The sequence below is a fragment of the Pipra filicauda genome, unplaced genomic scaffold (genome assembly GCF_003945595.2).
Source record: "Pipra filicauda isolate LSUMZ 115617 unplaced genomic scaffold, ASM394559v2 scaffold846_size100090_pilon, whole genome shotgun sequence".
Lineage (NCBI taxonomy): Eukaryota > Metazoa > Chordata > Aves > Passeriformes > Pipridae > Pipra > Pipra filicauda.
In genome coordinates this window covers 1-14,813 of record NW_024105027.1, presented here as the reverse complement: position 1 = coordinate 14,813, position 14,813 = coordinate 1, and the positions used below count along the sequence as shown (strand labels likewise).

The following is a 14,813-nucleotide window of genomic DNA, read 5'->3' as shown; positions in this document are numbered from 1 at the left end:
ATATCCTGTACCTGTGGGGTGTATCCTGTACCTGTGGGTGTATCCCTTAGCTGTGGGGTGTATCCCTTAGCTGTGGGGTGTATCCCGTACCTCTGGGATGTATCCCATACCCGCGGTCTATCCCATTCCTATGGGTGTATCCCATACCTGTGGGATGCAGGATGGAGGGCAGCCGAGCCCCCAGTCCGTCTCCACCCCCCTCAGCCCCCTCTGACACTGGGTTTGGGTTCATCCCACTGATATCCTGCCCTGCCCCAGAGACAGACCGGGACGTTTCCCAGGGATGGACCCCCCTGCCCTGCCCCGGCAGGGAATGGCAGGAAGCTGCTCTGCCACCAGCAGCAGGATACCACCCCCTCCAGCAGCCTTTTGGGCTCTCGGGGAGCCTGCTGGGAATTCCGGGCGGGGTGGGAGCACCGTGTCCCGCCCTCCCCTGAGCCTGTGCCCCTTTGTGCCGCCCCGCAGACGAGAACGAGTGTTCCAGCCCCACCGCCTGCGGCTCTGCCTCCTGCTACAACACCCTGGGCAGCTTCAAGTGCGTGTGTCCCTCGGGCTTTGACTTCGACCAGGCCTTCGGGGGCTGCCAGGACGTGGACGAGTGCTCGGCCGGGGGCAGCCCCTGCAGCTACGGCTGCTCCAACACGGACGGGGGGTACCTGTGCGGCTGCCCCGGCGGCTACTTCCGAGCGGGACAAGGGTAAGGGAGACACTTGCACCTTCCCAGACGCTGTTGCAAAACAATCGAGGCAGCTGGAAGGCAGGAGGGCTCTGCAGAGGTTGGAGAGTTGGGCTGATTCCAAGGGGATGAGGTTCAACCAGGCCAAGGGCCGGGTCCTGCCCTTTGGCCACAACAACCCCCGGCAGCTCCAGGCTGGGCCAGAGTGGCTGGAGAGCAGCCAGGCAGGAAGGGAGCTGGGAGTGGGGATGGACAGGGAGCTGAACAGGAGCCAGAGTGTGCCCAGGGGGACAAGAGGGCCAATGGATCCTGGCCTGGCTCAGGAACAGGGTGGCCAACAGGGCCAGGGAAGTGATTCTTGCCCTGGACTCAGCACTGATGAGGCCACCCCTGGAGTGCTGTGTCCAGTTCTGGGCCCTCAGCTCAGGAAGGACATGGAGGGGCTGGAGCAGGTCCAGAGGAGAGCAACGAGGCTGGGGAAGGGACTGGAGCACAAGTCCTCTGGGACAACCTCCGAGGGCAGTGGTGACACTTCTGTTCGGATCACGGCTCTGAGCTGGGTCTCTCTGCTCTTCTGCCCCCAGACACTGTATCTCTGGCTTGGGCTTTGGGAAAGGTCCCTACCTGCCTGCCCCCCAGGAGGAGGATGAGGACAACCTGCTCTCCCCCGAGACCTGCTACGAGTGCAAGATCAACGGCTACCCCAAGAGGGGCCGCCAGCGCCGCAGCCTCAACGGCACCGAGAGGCACCAGGTGGGACCCCCACGGCACCCTGGGTGGGCTGGGGGGCAAGGCAAGACCTGGGTCACTTGGGAAATAGTGGGTCCTGCCTCAGTCCAGCCAGAGCAGCTCACCCCACACCCGCCTGGGGTGTTTGGGGACGGCCCTGAGTCCACAAGTCCTGCGGGAATTGGGGATCTTTGGAGTTTGGGACACCCTGAGGTGACACACACTTGTGTGGTTTGGCCACAGATGTGTGGAGATACGTGAAGCCAAGAGATAAAGCAGGTGTTTCCCATCCCTGGGAATGTCCAAGGCCAGGTTGGACGGGGCTTGGAGCAATCTGGGACAGTGGAAGGTGTCCCTGCCCATGGCAAGGGGGTGGAATGAGATGAGCTTTGAGGTCCCTCCCAACCCAAACCAACTCTGTGTTTCTGAGCGAGGGGAGGTGATGGGGGAGCAGTTCCCACAGGGTCCCTGAGGGCTCTCAGCACTCACTGTCTGACTCCAGGCTGGGCCTGTCACTGTAAATACAGGTTATTCCTCCACAGGGAGTTCTGGCCTCTGTCCAAGGCTCCCCCAAGAATTTTACAGCCCTGGCAGGTTGGACTGGGAGGTCATTTTAGGCTCTGAAGTTCCTGGTCCTGCCTCTGCAGCTGAGGGCTGTGTGGTGGCTGGTTCAGTGTCAGAGACACAACCAGGGCACCGAGAAACACTTGTAGGAAATTAAGGACCATGGAATCAGAGAATCATAGAACCATGGAATCATAGAATCACAGAATCAGCTGGGTTGGAAGGGACCTCCGAGATCATCAATCCAACCCTTGATCCAACCCCGCTGTGGTTCCCAGCCCATGGCACTGATGCCACATCCAGTCTCTTCTTAAAAACCTCCAGGGACAGAGAATCCACCCCTTCCCTGGGCAGCCCATTCCAATGGCTGAACGTATGGAAGTCGCTGTTACTTCTCAGAGCTGGTTTGGGGCAGAATTCCCCAAAATCACACCCTCCTCCCCCTGGCCCCGAGGTGCTGGGGGGGTCTGTGAGTGACACACCCCCTTCCTTGGCAGGACCACGCCGTGAACTTGGCCAGCATGGACGTGGAGGCCCCGCTGTCCATGACCCTGAACCTGTCGGACCTGGCGCGCAAGGAGCACATCCTGGAGCTCCTGCCGGCCGTGGAGCCCCTGGAGAACCGGGTGCGGTACCTCATCTCCCAGGGCAACGAGGAGGGCTATTTCCGCATCCACCAGAAGGAAGGGCTCAGCTTCCTCCACCTGGGCCGCAAGAAAATCCTGCCCGGCACGTACCTGCTGGAGATCGTGAGCGTGCCCTTGTACCGCAGGCGGGAACTGCAGAAACTCGAGGCCAAGAACCACCTCGACTACTTGGCGGGGGAGCTGGGCCAGGCACTGAGGATGAAGCTCCAGCTCCAGCTCTACTAAAAAAGAGAAACCCCCCCCACGGGATCCATCCACCCACCCACCCGACAGTCACGGCCCTTCTCCTCTCGCCATCCACGCCTTCGGGGACAAACGGGCTCCTCCTCTCGCGCCGCCCCCCCCTCCTGCCACCGCCTGGAAACCCCGGGAAACGGCCCCCTGGGGAACGTCCTTCTGGGATCAGCACCTGGGATTGCTCTGCTCCATGAGCCAAAGCCGCACCGAGAGCTCCCGGGAGCTTTGCCGAGGGTTCCAAACCTCGCCAAAGGTTCCAGCCCCTCGCCGGCAGGGACTCCCCACCCCTGCTCAGCTCCCTCCTGGCTCCTGCAACCAAGACACTGTCCAAGCTGGCAGGGTGGTGCCACGGGGTGCCTCCATGGTCATGTCCCACCCCACAGCCCGGGAAATGTGAGGGGGGCCTGGGGAAAGCTTGGGAAGGAGCTTTGGCAGGGCCTGGTGTCAGTGCCTTTCCCAACAGCTCTTGTTCCTCCTTTGCTTCTGCGTTGTCACGATGGTGCTGCAGAAACCATCCCATCCCTGCCCTGGCTGTGCTCTGTCTCTCGCTGTCTTCTCCATGTTCTCTGGTCCCTTTAGGGCTCCTTTGGTGCTTTTGGGGCTCCTCTGGTCCCTTTAGGGCTTCTCTGGTCCTTTAGGGCTCCACTGGTGCCCCTAGGACTCCTCTGGCCTTTTGGGGGCTCCTCTGGTGCTTTTGGGGCTCCTCTGGTCCTTTGAGGCTCCTCTGGTCCTTTGGGACTCCTCTGGCCTTTTGGGGGTTCCTCTGGTCCTTGGGGGCTCCTCTGGTCCCTTTGAGACTCCTCTGGTCTTTTGGGGCTCCTCTGATCCTTTTGGGGCTCCTTTGGTGCTTTTGGGGGCTCCTTTGGTGCTTTTAGGGCTCCTCTGATCCCTTTGGAACTCCTCTGGTGCTTTTGGGGCTCCTTTGGTCCTTTTGAGGCTCCTCTGGTGCTTTTGGGGCTCCTCTGGTGCTTTTAGGGCTCCTCTGGTCCCTTTGAGACTCCTCTGGTGCTTTTGGGGCTCCTCTTTCAAGCAGCAAAGGTCCCCTCTGAACAAAAAGGCCAGTTCAGGGTGCCCCCCTCACATCCCAAAGCAGCCAGGCCGTGGGACCGCAGGCTCCTGTTGGGACACCTCAGGTCTTCCCACCAGGAAAGGCTGAACAAATGTGGAGCTGGAAGGGCTTTCCCAGAGCTCCAGCAAGTCCAGGGGTTCAGGTGTCCTCCCGAGGAGGAGCTCTGGGGAAAGGCAGGTGGATTGAAGTGCCTGGTTGGGTGTGGTTGGACAAAGCTGGTGGGAAGCACCTCGTGATCCCGGTGGAGAGCACCGGGATGCTTCCCGTGCCAGAGGGGTGGAGGGCTTGGGAAGATGCACATCCCACGCTGCAGGGGCACATTTCCATGGCCAGCAGCCATGAAAATCCCGGGAAAAGCAAGATGGGGACGGGGTGAGAGGCAGGAACAGCCACTTCCAAAAGAACCCTGGGCTCGGAGCCGCTCTGTGCTTGTGGCCACATCCCCCTGGCCAGGAGTCCCTCCCCTCTGGTTGTCCCCTCCATCAAGGTGGCCCCAGAGACGGACAGTCTCTGGTTCCTGCGGATGGGATGCGCTCCAGAGGGTGTGGAAAACAGGAATCCAGAGGCAGGAGGGCTCCCTGCTTCCCCCCGTAACTCCAGCCGGGCTTTTCCTCCTCCCCTCCCTCCGGATGTCCTTCCCTGCGCTGCCATTCCCTAAATCCTGCATGAACCTCTCTCTCTGCAGTTCCCAATGGATAAAAGGTGCTAATTCACACGGAACTACCTTATCCCAGCCCCGAGGTGCTCCCAGCTCCGGGAAGCCGGGGCTGGATCGGGCTCGCCGGCGTTGCTGCACTGCCCCCACCACCCCTCATATTTATGGAGAACCACCAAAGTCCTGCTCCCTGGGCCTCGGGAGGAGAGCAGATTCCTGTAGCTTTTGGGGGTTTTATTATTTTTTGGGGGGAATTGGGTGGGGTTTTCCTGGTCCCCAGGGGGTGGGGGAAGTGTGTGTTTACTGTATTGGGGGCTGAAGTCAAACTTGAAAACTCTTTTGCAGCTCCAGACTCTGGATTTTACAAGAGTCCCCCCCCCAGAGCTTGTGACAGGATGGGTGGCCTGATGTTTGGGATGGTTTTCTTTGCTGGTTTTTTTTGGTTTTTTATTTTTTTTTATTTTATTTTTTTATTATTATTTTGTTTCATTTTATTTCATTTTGTTTTCCAACAGGTGCCTTTTTTTTTAACAAAAAAAAAAAATAAACCAAACCAAAACCCAAACCTATTAATAATTATAAATTAGCAGAGCTGGGTTTTGTGTGTGTGTGTGTTGAGCCAAAAAAAAAAAAATCTCAAATGAAAAAGCTCAAGGTTTCCTTCCTTCCTCTCTGGGGTGGTGTTTTGATTTGGTTTTTGGTTTGTTGTTGTTTTTTTTTTTTTTTTAATTTTGTATTGACATTTTCTGCTGGTTGGTTGGTTTGTTGTTTTTTTGGTTTTGGTTTTTTTTTTGTGGGAAAGGGGGGAAAAGTGTGGAAACCCAAAACCTTGTGCACCTTGTCCACACAGAGAGGTGGCTCTTTGTGGAATTCCTTTTTTTTTTTTTTTTGTATCAGAAGCAACAGCAACAATAAAATTATTTTGGGTTATAAGTGGGTCTGTGTTTCTTCCTTATCTGGGCACGGATTTGGAGTGGGGCTGGTGGGGGTGGGAGGTCACTGGGGGCAACTGGGGAGGGTGGGAGGATCCATCCAAGCTCCAAAGTGCAGCTTCTATGGAGACACAGGTGGGATTCTCCAGCCTGGAGAAGGGAAGGATCCAGGGAGACCTTGGAGCCCCTTCCAGGGCCTAAAGGGGCTCCAGGAGAGCTGGAGAGGAATTTGGGACAAGGGCTGGAGGGACAGGACACAGGGAATGGCTTCAAAGTGAAAGAGGGGGAATTTAAATGGGATTTTGGGAAGGAATTCTTGGCTAGGAGGGGCTGGGATGGAATTCCCAGAGAAACTGTGGCTGCCCCAGCCCTGGAAGTGTCCAAGGCCAGGCTGGAGAAGAGAAGGTTCCAAGGAGACCTGAGAGCCCCTTCCAGGGCCTAAAGGGGCTCCAGGAGAGCTGGAGAGGGACTTGGGATGAGGGCTGGAGGGACAGGACACAGGGAATGGCTTCAAAGTGAAAGAGGGGAAATTTAGATGGAATATTGGGAAGGAATTCTTTGCTGGGAGGGTGGTGAGGGACTGGGATGGAATTCCCAGAGAAGCTGTGGCTGCCCCATCCCTGGGAGTGTCCAAGGCCAGGTTGGAGCTCCCTGGGATGATGATGGAAGGTGTCCCTGCCCATGGATGAACTTTAAGGTCCCTCCCACCCCAAACCTGCGATTCCATGATTCCCCCTCCCAGGCAGGGGAGTGGAATGAGGGCGATGCCAGAGGTGCCAGCCCGGGGAAGGGGTGTCTGTGCCCAACCCGTGGCTGCTGCGGGGCTGAGGGAGGGACAGGGACCACGACAAGGATGAAAGAGGCACCAAAAGTGCTGCCAGAGGGGCCGGGGAGGGGATGGAGGGGATGGAGAGGGTGGAGGGGATGGAGAGGGTGGAGGGGATGGAGAGGGTGGAGGGGATGGAGGGAATGGAAGGGATGGAGGGGATGGAGGAGATGGAGAGGATGGAGGGAATGGAAGGGATGGAGGGGATGGAGAGGATGGAAGGGATGGAGGGGATGGAGGGGATGGAGAGGATGGAGCCAAAGCTGCTGCCCCTGCCCGGGGAGGGGCCAGCCATGTCACCACTTGTCCCGCGCCCACCCTCGGCCCCTGGTGCACCCCCGGCAGGATCAGGACCCCTCCTGCCACCGAGCAGGGGACGGGGTGTGGTGGCACAGCTCGGCCGCTGATCGGGTCGCCTGTCGGGTCGGCGTCCGGCTGGTTGAGTTCGGCTCCAACCCTCCTTCCAGGCTGATGTTCCCGGTTTTAGGAAGCTCTTCCTGGCTTCCCATTGCAGACACAAGAGGGCAGGGCGGGACCGCGCATCGGCCACCGGGAGGGACCCCCCGAACCTTCCCGGGGGCAGCGGGAGCAGCGCTGGGAGCGGGGCCGCTCCCCTGGCACGAGAAAACAGGGAAAACAGGGGAAACAGGGAAAACAGGGGCCCGGGGGCTCCGACCGCCCCTCCAACAGCTCCCGGGGCTCCGAGGGGGGGACAGGTTTGTGTCGGAGCCCCAGGATTTGGGGTCTCCCCCTGGAGATGGGGCAGTGCCCCAGGATTTGAGATCTCCACTGGGACATGGGGCAGCCCCCAGGATTTGGGGTTCCCTTGGGAGATGGGGCAGCCCCCGGGATTTGGGTTCTCCCTGGGACATGGGGCAATCCCCCAGGATTTGGGATCTCCCCCCGGACATGGTGCAGCCTCCGGGATTTGGGATCTCCCCCTGGACATGGGGCAGCCCCCAGGATTTGGGATCTCCCCCTGGACATGGTGCAGCCCCCAGGATTTGAGATTTCCCCCGAGGACCTGAGGGACACCAAAGAGCAGAGCTGGAGCTGGGTGGGGTTAGCACAGTGCAGCTTTATTTCCATGGAGGGGGCAGAGCTTCTCTCTCCCCCGTGGGCTCCAATCCCTTCCTCCAAACCCTCCTGCTGGCCCACGGCCACAGCCCACCCCGCGGCCAGCTGAGCACCCCTGCTCCCCAAGCACGGAGAAAACAGCCTTGATCCCCCTCATCTACTTCCACAGCCCCTCGGATTCCCAAAATCAGGACGGCCAGGGAAGGGCCAGCCACCCCCAGCGACCCCCTGGGCACGGAGAGACCACCCAGGTCCTGCTGGAAGGGGGCACGGGGCACCGGGAGGGGGGGGCTGCCAGGCCGGGGCTGGCTGAGGAGCATCTCCCAGGCGTTGTGTGGGATCTTTGATCCCTCCTGGAATCCCAGCAGGGCCACCCAGGCGGGGCTGCACCTCGCTCAGGGCCACTGTCACCAGCCGGGCAGGGACGGGGCACCGCGGAAGCAGAGAGCGGCTGCGGGGCTGGAGGCCCAAAAAATAGGGGGCTGCACACACGGGGGGTCTCCACCTCCCCTTCCCTTTTTAGGGGGGAGTTCTTGGGACTGCCACGCGGAGAGGAACAAAGCCAGCACTTGGGTCTGGTGCCTGGAAACCCCCCTGACGGACACAGCTCAGCTACAGGGACACACACACACACACGGGCAGCGCTCCCCGGGGGACGCGGACGGGGGGGACGGGTTGGGAAGGGGCAGGAGGAGGGAGGGGAGAGGGTCAAAGCTCTGCCGTGGCACCGGGCAGAGCCGCCCCGAGCGGGGGCCGAGGGCAGGTCCCGCCATGCCCCGTCCCGTCCCCTCGTGCCCCGCGGGCAGGGCGGGCAGCGGGCACCGCGCGGGGCCGGCTCAGCCCTCCGACCCCCCATCCCTCCCTCCCGGGCTGCAAAGAGAGAACCGAAAAGTGCTTAGAAAAGAGAGAAACCCCTAGAAAACTCCCCCCCCCCCCCCCCCCCGACACGCCGCCTCTCCCCGGCCCGGAGCTCAGCGCCGCGGTGCCCGGAGCATCCCCGCGGAGGGAAGGGGGGGCCGGGGCCGGGCTGGGGGGCACGGGGAGCGCCCGGGCTCGCCCCAGCCGTGCCCTCTACACCAGGGCATAGTCAAACTGGCCCCTCTCCAAGCCCTCCTTGTGGTCGGTCCAGGAGGAGGCGGGCATGCGGCTGTAGGGGTCCAGCAGGATGCGGAAGCAGCGAACCATCAGCATCACCAAGAAGACCAGGAGGAAGATGACGAAGGCAAAGACAGTTTTCTGCTCGGCGTCCATGCCCGCGGCGCCCGCCGGGTGCTCCACCAGGGACGGCGAGAGCAGTTCATAATCCATCGTCGACGCATCATTCATGGCAGAGGCGGGGGGGGCGCGGGAGGGACGGGGAGGGATTTTGGCGGGGCCGGGGCAGCCAAACTTCAGCGTCCTGCTGTGCCCGCTCACCCCCGGGCACGGCTCACTCCATGGGCACCGGCGCGGGGCGCGCTCCTGCCAGAGCCCAGAGATCCTGGAGGGGAAAGAGAGGCGGTGAGGGAGGAAGGGTTGGGCACGGGGAAAGGATTTGGGCACGGGGAAAGGATTTGGGCATGGGGAAAGAGGGAAAGGTCAGGGGGAAAAGGAGTTGGATGCAGGGAAAGGAATTGGTCAGGGGGAAAGGAATTGGACGCAGGGAAAGGAATTGGATGCAGGGAAGGGAATTGGATGCAGGGAAAGGAATTGGTCAGGGGGAAAGGAATTGGACGCAGGGAAAGGAATTGGATGCAGGGAAGGGAATTGGATGCAGGGAAAGGAATTGGATGCAGGGAAAGGAATTGGACACAGGGAAGGGAATTGGATGCAGGGAGAGGAATTGGACACAGGGAAAGGAATTGGTCATAGGGAGAGGAATTGGACACAGGGAAAGGAATTGGTCATGGGGAAGGCAGAGCTGGTGAGGGAGGAGGAACTGGACATGGGAAAGCAGAGGTGGTGAGGGAGCAGGAATTGGCCTCAGGACACAGCAACGGGCACAGGGAAGGGCAGGGAAGCTCCCAAGGGGATTCCTGGGTTTTTAGCAAGCTCGAGAAGCCACCCACGAGGGGCACAAGGGCGTGGGGTGGGTGGGCAGTGCAGGGCACTGGTACAGAACTTGTCTGTCCAGTCACAAATCTCCAGAAATCCTCTGGAGAGGGACCCAAACCCCAGGTAATTCCCACCAAAAACTCCCTCACTCTGCAGTCAGAGTGGGTTGCTCAGGCTCTGCCCATCCCGGCCTCCGAGTTCTCCCAGGATGGACACGAGGTCGGAATGTGCTCCCTCCTGCTGAGGGACACGTGTCCAGCTGCCCTCCCTTTGGCTGGGCAGCAGCAGGGGCTGGTTCCAGGAGGAGAAGGAGGGCACCCACCTCACTGCAGCTCCGTGGGGACACCAGCATTGCTACTGCAGCAGGAGCAGGGGGAGGCCGTGTCCGAGCAGCCACGTCACTGAGGGAAGGTCTCCAGGGTCCAGTTTTCCTGGGCTGGGGAGGCAGAGCAGAGGGACAGAGAGGGCAGAGAGGGTTAAAGGGCTGGGGAGTCACGGGGGGTCATGAGGAGCATGAGGAACATCTGGAGTTTGCAGCTCTGGAGGGAGTTAACATGGGAGAAAATCCACGGCGGCAGCCCTGGGAGAACATCCACAGCAACCTTTCCAGGAGAACATCCACGGCAACCTTTCCAGGAGAACATCCACAGCAACCTTTCCAGGAGAACATCCACACCAACCTTCCTGGGAGAACATCCACATCAGCCTTTCCAGGAGAACATCCACAGCAACCTTTCCAGGAGAACATCCACAGCAACCTCCCTGGGAGAACATCCACAGCAACCCTTCCAGGAGAACATCCACACCAACCTCCCTGGGAGAACATCCAATCAACCTTTCCAGGAGAATATCCAACCAACCTCCCCAGGAGAAAATCCACACCAACTTCCTTTGGAGAACATCCAACCAACCTCCCCAGGAGAACATCCACACCAACCTTCCTGGGAGAACATCCACAGCAACCTTTTTGTGAGAACATCCAACCAACCTTCCTGGGAGAACATCCAACCAACGTCATTTGGAGAACATCCACACCAACCTCCCCAGGAGAACATCCACACTAACCTTTCTGGAAGAACATCCACACCAACCTCCCCAGGAGAACATCCAACCAGCCTTTCCAGACCACCCCTACCAATCCCCCCCTGCAGCCCCCGGAGCCTGAGTGCTCCCAGTGCTGTGGAAACTCCAGAAAAATAACCCCAAAAGCCCCCCTGGGAGATACCAGGACCCATCCAGCCTAAACCTCCCCTGGTGCTTCCCATGGACACATCCAGGTTGGGAAAATTCCCCTTGGGGGATCCTGGCACTGGAGCTGCGAGAAATCCTTGGAGAACGAAGCCCAATAAATCATTTGGAGCTGGAGATGCCCAGCTGGCTCCCATCCCAAATCCCGGGAAGAAGAGGCACATTCAGGACAAAATTCAAAATTTTCTGCTCCACAGCAGCCCTGGTTTTATATCCCGGAGTATTCGGGAGAAAGGATTTCCCTCTTGCTGTGGGAAGAATCAGGAGGCCCTGGAAAAGGTTTTCCCAGAGAAGTTGTGGCTGCCCCTGGATCCCTGGAAGTGTCCAAGGTCAGGGTGGAGAAGAAAAGGTTCCAAGGAGACCTTAAACACCTTTCAGGGTCTGAAGGGGCTCCAGGAGAGCTGGAGAGGGACTTGGGATGAGGGCTGGAGGGACAGGACACAGGGAATGGCTTCAGAGTGAAAGAGGGGAAATTTAGATGGGATATTGGGAAGGAATTCCTGGCTCAGGATGGGGAGGGGCTGGGATGGAATTCCCAGAGAAGCTGTGGCTGCCCCATCCCTGGGAGTGTCCAAGGCCAGGTTGGAGCACCCTGGGCTGGTGGAAGCTGTCCCTGCCCATGGAAACAAGATGATCTTCAAGGTTTCTTCCAACCCCAAAGACCTTTTGGATCCGTAATCTGAATTTCCCAGGAATTCTGAGCCGAGCCCCAGCCCTCTGCTCAGGCAGTGGGCTGAAGGCAGCTGTTATTTCAGGCACATTTGATGGAGTTTTATTAAGATTCATGTTCCCTTAGTAACTAAAAAGAAGAACACGAGCGAGGAAACGGCGCTCACGGAGGAAGAGGAGCCCTGTCAACAATTCCAGGGGGTTGGGCCGAGCTTTTCCCGGCTGTGAAACACGAATTCCGCGGTAATTCGGGAGCGGCAGAGACCTAACGAGATGTTTATTCCAAACAAGGAGGCGGCAGGGACGGAGCTGGAGGAGGAGGGATCCAGCTGGCTGGGAAGGGAGGGCTCTCCCTGGCACCTCTGGGCACCTCTGGGCTGGCAGCAGGGAGGGGGGCACAGCCTCTGCTCCCTGGATGCTCCCAGACATTCCTGATTATCCCAGCTTTCCCACCTGGAGCTGAGCTGGGAGTGGGAAAACGCGGGAGCCCCGAGGAGGGAAGGCAGCAGGGGGAGCTTTGGGTGTTGGGAGGTGGTTGTAGAAAAAAAAACTGGGGATGGGGAGGTGGTTTTAAAGTAAAAGGGGAGGCTCAGGTGGGATATCGGGAAGGAATTCCTGGCTGGGAGGGTGAGGAGGGGCTGGGATGGAATTCCCAGAGAAGCTGTGGCTGCCCCAGCCCTGGGAGTGTCCAAGGCCAGGCTGGAGAAGAGAAGGTTCCAAGGAGACCTTAAACCCCTTCCGGGGCCTAAAGGGGCTCCAGGAGAGCTGGAGAGGGACTGGGAACAAGGGCTGGAGGGACAGGACACAGGGAATGGCTTCATCCCAGCTTCTCCCCACTTTCCTCATAAAACATTCCCTCCTGATCTCCAGCAGGAATCTCCCTGCTTTTAGCCCCAAACCATTATCCCACCTTTCTTATAAACCCCTGGAAGGTCTCCCTGGAGCCTTCTCTTCTATTCCTGAGTTTTAGCTCCTTGGAGATGGGAAAAGGCTTTGCTGGCTCCCTCCCCCCTTCCCCTTCACCTCCAGAGCCAGGATCTGTCTGTCCCAGGAGGGTCTGTCTGTCCCAGGAGGGTCTGTCTGTCTGTCCCAGGTGGGATGGAGGCCTCTCTCTGTGCCTCCCTGGCCACCCCGCTGCTCCCACAGGAGCTCCCAGATTCCCTGCAGGAATTCCTTGCCTTTTTCAGTCAACGTCGCCACTGGATCCAGCCCAGGAATCCTGCTGGGATCGAGCCTGGATCTTGGGCTGAGCTCAGGCAGGGGCTCTGCCGGGGGGAGCTCGGCTCCCAGCGGGATAAAAACCCCTGGAATTTGGGCTGCACTTTGTCCTGGGGGGTTCTGCCCCACACTGGGACCTCCTGGCTGGCACTTTTTATGGGATGCCCCCTGGAGCTGGGAGCAAACAGGGCTCAGCTGTCACAAACTGGCTGTATTCCTGTTGTCCTGTATTCCTGTCATCCTGCATTCCTTTATTCCCGTATTCCTGCCTTCCTGTGACTCCCCAAGCTGTGTTTTCCCTGGAAATCTGCTCCTCTCCCTGCCCCAGGTTCAGGTTTGCTGGTTCAGGGCCTTCCCCTCTGTCCTTCCTCAGCCAGGAATAAAGTTGTTTCCCATTCTGGGAATGCAATTCCCTGGGAAAGTCCCCCTCCTTTCCCCTCCCCAGCTTCCCTCTTATTGCTGCCAGGGAATGAACTGGCACTGCCCCCTCCACCGACCCTCCCTGGCAGGGAGAGACCCTCCTGCCCCCCGAGGTGCCCAGGGAGGGAGGGTGAGACCCCTTTCCACCTCCAGCCTGGCTGTTCCCGACCTTCCTAGGGGTTCATCCTCCCGTATCCCACCAGGCAAACCCCTGGCCAGGCAGTGCCAGCCCTCCCCGAGGTGCCACAGCCCGTGTTTGGGGGTGTTTGATGCCCACGGGAGGATTCAGGGGCTCCTCCTGGATCCCCTCAGCCCCTCTCTGTCATCGTGGACGAGGAGATCTGGGCTCCAGGAGACATCCTGGATGCCCCAGGAAGATCCTGAGGCTCAGCAGGATCCCTCAGGTGCCCAGATATCCCCTCATTTTCTCCAAAACCCTCTCCCAACATCCCTCTTCCAGCACCTTCCACCTCAGCACCGGGATTCCGGGTCTGACCCCCAAACCCCCCATGTGGGAGCTTGGCCGGTTTCCTGCTAAACCTGTGGATAACAGGAATGCCAATTCCCCCTCCAGCAGCTCTCCAAAGCCATGGAGCCGCCCTGGAGGGGCTCTCCCAGCCTGGCAGCTCCACAGGATCCAATAATTTGGGACATGCCAGGTGGATCAGCCCCCCCTCCCCCCGAATGCCAGGGATGTCCCATCCGCGTTTTTGGAAGAGAAAGGGCCAAGCCTTCGGCCCAAGGGGGATGTTCAGCCCAATCCCAGCTAAGCAGGGATGTTTTCCCCCGAAATCCCAGGCTCTGGAATCCCTGCTCCTCCCGGGGAAGCCCAGCCAGGAGCAGGACCCTTCCCATCCCTGCTCATCCCGGCACACACGGGAAACCCCCCCCCGCCGCTCCCAAACCACCCAGGGAGCATCCAGACCCCCCAGGAAAGGCTCTTCCCACCCCAAATCCCGCACTCCCGCCCTCTCCACCCACGCTGGACAACATCCAGCAGATATCCTGGACCCCGAGCCCGGGAGGGGTGGGGGGTCCCCGGTACCCCCCTCCTCACAGTGCCCGCGGCGGGAGCATTCCAGAGGGAATGGATAGTACCTGGAATGCCGGCTCCATGCCTTGCCATGCCGGGGGAAGGAGCGCTCCGGGAAGGAGCCGCTCCTGGCTCCCGCTGGAGCGGGTTCCTATGGCGATGCGGGAGCGATTAGAATAAAAGGTGGAGCGCAGCAACTGGAGCCGGGAGAAGTTTCCTGAGCCGCTGCCTGGGAAAAACCAGACCGTGGGAGAGCGAGCGCGGGGCCGGGGGCTGAGCCTGCCCGCCCCCGCCTGCGGCTCCTTGTGGTCCCCCTCCCCCCAGAAAATACCCCCCCCAATCCCCAGGGCTGCATCTCTGCCCCTCTGAGTCCTCCTGGGTGTGTGTCCGTCCAGACCCACAGCCTGGGATGCTCCCGAATCCCTGCGATGCTTCAGAATCAGTGGGATGCTTCCAAATGCCTGGGATGCTCCTGAATCCCTGGGATGCTCCAGAATCAATGGGATGCTCCCGAATCCCATAGTCCAGCCTATTCCCAACTCAGCCCAGTATAGCCCAGTCCATTCCAGCTCAGCCCAGTCCACTCCAGCCCAAACGAGTCCACTCCAGCCCAGTCCAGTCCATTCCAGTCCAGTTTAGCCAATCCATCCTAGTCCAGCCTAACCCCAATTTAGCCCAGTATAGCCCAGTCCATTCCAGCCCACCCCAGTCCATTCCAATTGAACCCAGTCTATTAAAACCCAGCCCAGACCAGCCCACCCCAGTCCACTCCAGTCCGG

General features: G+C 59.7%; 2 protein-coding genes across 2 annotated transcripts in view; one reads left to right on the top strand and one right to left on the bottom strand.

Moving 5' to 3' along the window:
* LOC113987600 (fibrillin-2-like) overlaps positions 1–5,007 on the top strand; it is a gene marked incomplete at its 5' end in the record, with an annotated part of 77,777 nt that extends 72,770 nt beyond the window's left edge. Inside the window, 3 exons of the mRNA XM_039390598.1 lie at positions 466–697; positions 1,261–1,429; positions 2,467–5,007. Coding sequence (XP_039246532.1) covers positions 466–697; positions 1,261–1,429; positions 2,467–2,841 — 776 coding nt within the window. The remainder of the gene's footprint in view (positions 1–465; positions 698–1,260; positions 1,430–2,466) is intronic.
* A 2,386-nt stretch (positions 5,008–7,393) lies between these two features.
* On the bottom strand, positions 7,394–9,878 carry CTXN1 (cortexin 1). The gene is made up of 2 exons (XM_027720482.2): positions 9,769–9,878; positions 7,394–8,892 (listed from the first exon to the last, which is right to left on the bottom strand). The coding sequence occupies exon 2, from the start codon at positions 8,736–8,738 to the stop codon at positions 8,484–8,486; it is 255 nt and encodes an 84-aa protein (XP_027576283.1). The 5' UTR covers positions 8,739–8,892; positions 9,769–9,878; the 3' UTR covers positions 7,394–8,483.
* Positions 9,879–14,813: the final 4,935 nt, after the last annotated feature.

What these genes read in the sequence shown, in the direction of transcription:
- CTXN1 (XM_027720482.2), bottom strand. Translation starts at nt 8,738, where the DNA reads ATGAATGATGCGTCGACGATGGATTATGAACTGCTCTCGCCGTCCCTG.